Consider the following 6,306-nt stretch of genomic DNA (forward strand, 5'->3'; position numbering starts at 1 on the left):
CTCAACAACGGTACAAACACATGTCATTATCACCTAGGACTCAACAACGGTACAAACACATGTCATTATCACCTTGGACTCAACAACGGTACAAACACATGTCATTACCACCTTGGACTCAACAACGATACAAACACATGTCATTATCACCTAGGTCTCAACAACGGTACAAACACATGTCATTATCACCTAGGACTCAACAACGGTACAAACACATGTCATTACCACCTTGGACTCAACAACGGTACAAACACATGTCATTACCACCTTGGACTCAACAACGGTACAAACACATGTCATTATCACCTTGGACTCAACAACGATACAAACACATGTCATTACCACCTTGGACTCAACAACGGTACAAACACATGTCATTACCACCTTGGACTCAACAACGGTACAAACACATGTCATTATCACCTAGGACTCAACAACGGTACAAACACATGTCATTACCACCTTGGACTCAACAACGGTACAAACACATGTCATTACCACCTTGGACTCAACAACGGTACAAACACATGTCATTATCACCTTGGACTCAACAACGGTACAAACACATGTCAGACTCATTATCACCTTGGACTCAACAACGGTACAAACACATGTCATTATCACCTTGGACTCAACAACGGTACAAACACATGTCATTATCACCTAGGAGTCGGACTCAACAACGGTACAAACACATGTCATTATCACCTAGGACTCAACAACGGTACAAACACATGTCATTATCACCTTGGACTCAACAACGGTACAAACACATGTCATTACCACCTTGGACTCAACAACGATACAAACACATGTCATTATCACCTAGGTCTCAACAACGGTACAAACACATGTCATTATCACCTAGGACTCAACAACGGTACAAACACATGTCATTATTATCACCTAGGACTCAACAACGGTACAAACACATGTCAGACTCATTATCACCTTGGACTCAACAACGGTAGTTTCACTTGTTTACTCCTCTCTCTCTCTCTCTCTCTCTCTCTCTCTCTCTCAGGTAAACAGTCTGTGTATCCCAGTCTCTCCACCGTTAAGACGGTGGGTCAAGGTGAGTCTTCTCTCTGCATCCCTGCTCCTCCTCCTACTGTAGCTCACACACATCGTTTCATCATAACCTTCCAGACAGAACACACTAAACTAATCCACGCGCGAGCGCACACACACACGCACACACACACACACACACACACACACACACACACACACACACACACACACACACACACACACACACACACACACAGTGTGGTGACTGAGTAAGAACAAGTGAGAGTTGAGATTGTGTTCCCTCTAGTGTTGAAGTGAAGCATCTGCAACCAGCTGGAAAATGTTATGATCATGATTTCTGGGCATCCCTGTTTTTCCTTCTGTCCCCCCCCCCCCCCCCCCCCCCCCCCCCCTCAGTGGGGGGGGGGAGGGAGGGGGGGGGGTATGCAGATTCAAACACACTGCCTTATTTACTACAGCAAACGACCTTTACGATTGGAGCAGCACGGACATTTAGAGCCTTTTATTAGGTGCTAAGTATACAAAACGACTAACGTTTCGACCTTGCGGTCTTCATCAGAGTCCTGACTCATGGAAAAGCTATATTATTTTACTTATATTGACCCTATAAACAATTTAGTGTAATTTAGTATACAGTATGTAAGGTTTTGCCCACGCAAACGTTGTTTCCTTTATCCATGACTTATGTCTGCTGTGTCTGACAAGCATGTCAGCTACACTATATACAGTGCTGCACCATTCTTGCTCAAAATGTGAATCTCGATTTTCCTCCACGAGAATTTGACATCGCGATTCTCACACAATTCTATTTTCTTTCCGTAGTTGTTGCTGAACATTTACTACATTCAAAATGTAGCACCTGGAGTCAACTACTGTGGCTTTAAACGGAAAACATCAAAATGCTCCACTTAAAACTCTCTTAAAGTCTGTGTCTTGTATCAAAAACACACGAGTAACTAAAATGAATTGGACGGCCAACTAGTGCTACACGATTCTTGTTCAAATTTATAAAATTTAGATCACACCTGTTTGTTTATTTTGACATTATGCTGCTGTAACGTATCAATTTCCCCGCGCGGATAATAAAGTACATCTGTGACACAGGCCAGCACTTTGGTCCTCAACTCGATTTTTACAGATTATTAAAGTACAGAATGTAAGCTTTCATATGATGTATCATTCAATGAAATTGGACAATAATTGAAGGAGATATAACCATTTTAAAATGATTGGGGCCTTTCACCCAAAGCTGAGAAAAGTCCCTTTCAATATTCACAACATTTTTAACACCTTAGAGCTGGATAGAAGTGGGTGTGACAATGGGAGGGACAATAGGTACTTAACTCCACCCACAATGACCACGTTAGAACGTTTTAGCTGTCAACAGAGCCAAAGCCAGTAGAACAAACAATGCAATTCTCATCTCATCATAGGGGGCTGCATGCATCTAGATCTCAATCTCAACCAGTGTTTGTTTTTGGCAGCAAATTTCTATTTTAGTCGTAGTCGTTGTCTCTTGAATAGTTTTCACTTAGTTTTAGTCACATTTTAGTCGCCTGGAATGTTCTAGTGTCTAGTCTAGTTTTAGTCGACTAAATGTCATACGATTTTAGTCGACTAAATCTACAGTTGATTCAGTCGACTAAAATGTGTTTTGACAGGCCTTGGATGTCGTTGTAATGACATATTTTACACTTTGCTTGCATGCTGAAAATAGCAGATCTATATCTTCTATTTTCAGCATGCAACCCAGCATAAAACTGGATCTCTTGTCCACTATAGTCCCTTACTAACATTTTATTCTAGTTTTTATTTGTTTGACGAAATTGTCAGTATATTTAGTCTTAGTTTTAGTCATCATAGATTCGTTTTTATTTAGTTTTAGTCAGTGAAAAAAGGTAGTCGACGAAAAAAAATTCGTCTTAGTTTTAAGTCGACGAAAACAACACTGATCCCAATCTTTTTTCGATTAAATTCTGTATGCACTGCAGCTTCTGTACATGTTCGCCAGGAATCCCAATGAAGAGGGCGTTGACCTATTGTCTGACTGCACTGGCGGTGTTTGTGTGCTGCCTTGCACAAGGCCTTCTTGTACACATTTGTGTGTACAAAAAAATGAATATCACACACTTCTTAACACCTGAAATTCAGTTTTATTTATTATATATTATTATATATATATTATTTTTATATATATATTTAACCCATTCTGACCGGGAACCCATTTTGGTGTAAGCACTATGTTATGCTTTAGCTATTGAAAAATAGCAGATCTACAAGCTCATAGCGCGCCACCAAGTGGCGCGCTACGAGCTTGTAGGTCTGCTATTTTTGAAAAATCGAAGAGCGACTGACATTTTTAGAATCTGATCTCAGGTCAGAATGGGTTCATCAGACCAGTTGTGTGTCCAGTGGAAACCTCGTATGAATCTGATCTCAGGTCAGAATGGGATATATATATACTAAAATATCTTGTTATCTTGTTTTCAGCTGCATACGATTCTGGAGCCGTTTCAGCTGCATGTAATTCCAGAGCAGTTCAAAGTTACGGTAAGTCATCACAGCCACACAACACAGTTTACACATCTGTGCTATCTGTTATTAACCCATTCTGACCTGAGATCAGATTCATACGAGGTTTCCACTCGACACACACACTGGTCTGATTAACCCATTCTGACCTGAGATCAGATTCAAAAAAATGTCAGTCGTTCTTCGATTTTTCAAAAATAGCAGACCTACAAGCTCGTAGCGCGCCACCGAGTGGCGCGCTACGAGCTTGTAGATCTGCTATTTTTCAATAGCTAAAGCATAACATCATGCTGACACCAAAATGGGTTCCCGTTCAGAATGGGTTATTAACAACACGTTTAACGAACCTTTTATGGCCCTTTTTAAAACAAGGCACCTCACCCCTGCCCATTTTGACAGGCTTATAGAGTTGACGACAGAGTTCAGCATCTTGCAATGGCTCTGGTCAACAATATTCTACACCACTAAGACACCCGTGTATACCTGTCCAAAATACTTCCTTAATGTCAACGAAGTCCACACCCACGACGCCAGAGGGAGTGCAACAAACCATGTGCAACCCAGATTCGGCACAAACAAGGGACTAAATAAATTTCGCTCCTATGCCACCAAAATGTGGAACGCCCGCCCTACCAACAGTCATTAAGACATGTGAATCCCTTGACTCCTTCAAAACCGCTCTCAAAGGGCCCCTGTACGGACGGCTGCATTTCGAAACTGGCCCCCGTGAAGTCTGAGTCCCCCCCCCTGCACCCCCTACTGTATGGGTTTTTACATTTTTAATTCTTTTCTTTTATGATGATTTCATGTTTTGTTTAGTTTTTGAGTGGTGCAACCACTCCTACAACCAGCAATGTCTGTGTACACCTATGTATGTGTTCACCTATGTATGTATGAGCACCAGTAGGGGCACTGTTGTGCCATGCAGAAACACAGAGAGAGAGAGAGAGAGAGAGAGTGCACTGTTGCCTGATAGAGAGAGAGAGAGAGAGAGAGAGAGGGGGGGGGGGGGGGGGGGAGAGAAGAGAGAGAGAGGGGAGTTGCACCACTCGGTTCACACGGGTGTGATTTTTTTATATTTGTACGTCTCTAAATGTTCTGATGAATTGAACAAGGTGGACCCTCTTGTAAACGAGTGTGATGCTTTATCATGGTGCCTCGGTTACTCGGGGCGATACCGCCCCAAGTACTCTTACTCGGTACTCGGAACCGGCCCCTGACACTCTGACCCGAGTACCAAAACATTCAATTGACAAAATGTTTTATTGCTAATAAGCAAAATAAAGAACATTTTGGAATTTGATATTTTTTTTCAAAATTCTTTCAGGCTATTATTATTATTATTATTATTGTGGCAATTGAACATTACAGTATCATTACAAGTACAAGGAAATTGACAATGACATTAAATTGGGGGGAAAAGGGGGTAAAATAAGTGGTTACTCAACAAAAATAAAAATAAAAGTACTCTTATCGGTACTCGGTATTGCCGAGTACTAAAAATTAAGTGCTTGTATTCGTACTCGGTCTGAAAAAGATGGTATCGGAACAACTACTTTCTTTTGAAAATGTACCCGTTCTGCATACCGTTAACCCATCCTGAACGGGAACCCATTTTGGTGTTAGCATCATGTTATGCTTTAGCTATTGGAAAAATATCAGATCTACAAGCTCGTAGGTCTGCTATTTTTGAAAAATCGAAGAACGACTGACATTTTTAGAATCTGATCTCGGGTCAGAATGGGTTATAATCAGACCAGTGTGTGTCCAGTGGAAACCTCGTATGAATCTGATCTCGGGTCAGAATGGGTTATAATCAGACCAGTGTGTGTCCAGTGGAAACCTCGTATGAATCTGATCTCTGGTCAGAATGGGTTATAATCAGACCAGTGTGTGTCCAGTGGCAAACCTCGTATGAATCTGATCTCTGGTCAGAATGGGTTATAATCAGACCAGTGTGTGTCCAGTGGAAACCTCGTAAGAATCTGATCTCAGGTCAGAATGGGTTATAATCAGACCAGTGTGTGTCCAGTGGAAACCTCGTATGAATCTGATCTCTGGTCAGAATGGGTTATAATCAGACCAGTGTGTGTCCAGTGGCAAACCTCGTATGAATCTGATCTCAGGTCAGAATGGGTTAAATAAATACTTCAATCAATCAACTGTATTCCAATTGTTGTTTCTTTCCTCCCCCCCCCCAGGTGGCGGTATGGTGTCATCAGCGGCGGCCAGTGCGGCGGCAGTGGGCGGAGCCTGCGGCGAGCGGCTGGTGGTCCGCGCGGCCCACCCCTTCCAGGGCCAGCAGCCCGGAGACCTGAGCTTCGCGGCGGGCGACGTCATCACGGTGCTCACCAAGACGCCCTCGCAGTACGACTGGTGGGAGGGGCGGAGCCAGGACGGGCGCGTCGGCATCTTCCCCGCCAACTTCGTCTCGTACGGCTGAGCGCACGTGCACTGAGCGCCGTGCACGCACGTGAGCGCACATGAACCCACACACGCGCACGTGAACACGCATGGACCCACACACACACACGCACGTGAACACACTCATATTCTAATACAGTGTTTCCCAAACTTTTGGGAACCACTGTTCTAATGTACTTTTGGGGATAAGTGTAGTGATACAAACACACACACACACACACACACACACACACACACACGCACGCATGCATATGCACCTACCGTACGACATACTCACGTACACACACACACACACACACACACACACATACACAC

At 43.1% G+C, this 6,306-nt stretch overlaps 1 protein-coding gene across 1 annotated transcript in view; it reads left to right on the top strand.

Annotated features, from left to right (window-relative positions):
• sh3yl1 (SH3 and SYLF domain containing 1) overlaps positions 1 to 6,016 on the top strand; it is a 23,648-nt gene extending 17,632 nt beyond the window's left edge. Inside the window, exons 9-11 of the mRNA XM_080758355.1 lie at positions 1,025 to 1,075; positions 3,526 to 3,585; positions 5,769 to 6,016. Of these exons, the coding sequence (XP_080614481.1) occupies positions 1,025 to 1,075; positions 3,526 to 3,585; positions 5,769 to 6,010 (353 nt within the window). The 3' untranslated portion in view covers positions 6,011 to 6,016. The remainder of the gene's footprint in view (positions 1 to 1,024; positions 1,076 to 3,525; positions 3,586 to 5,768) is intronic.
• Positions 6,017 to 6,306: the final 290 nt, after the last annotated feature.

The sequence above is a fragment of the Protomyctophum bolini genome, assembly GCF_963924005.1.
Source record: "Protomyctophum bolini genome assembly, chromosome: 24".
In the NCBI taxonomy this organism is placed as follows: Eukaryota; Metazoa; Chordata; class Actinopteri; order Myctophiformes; family Myctophidae; genus Protomyctophum; species Protomyctophum bolini.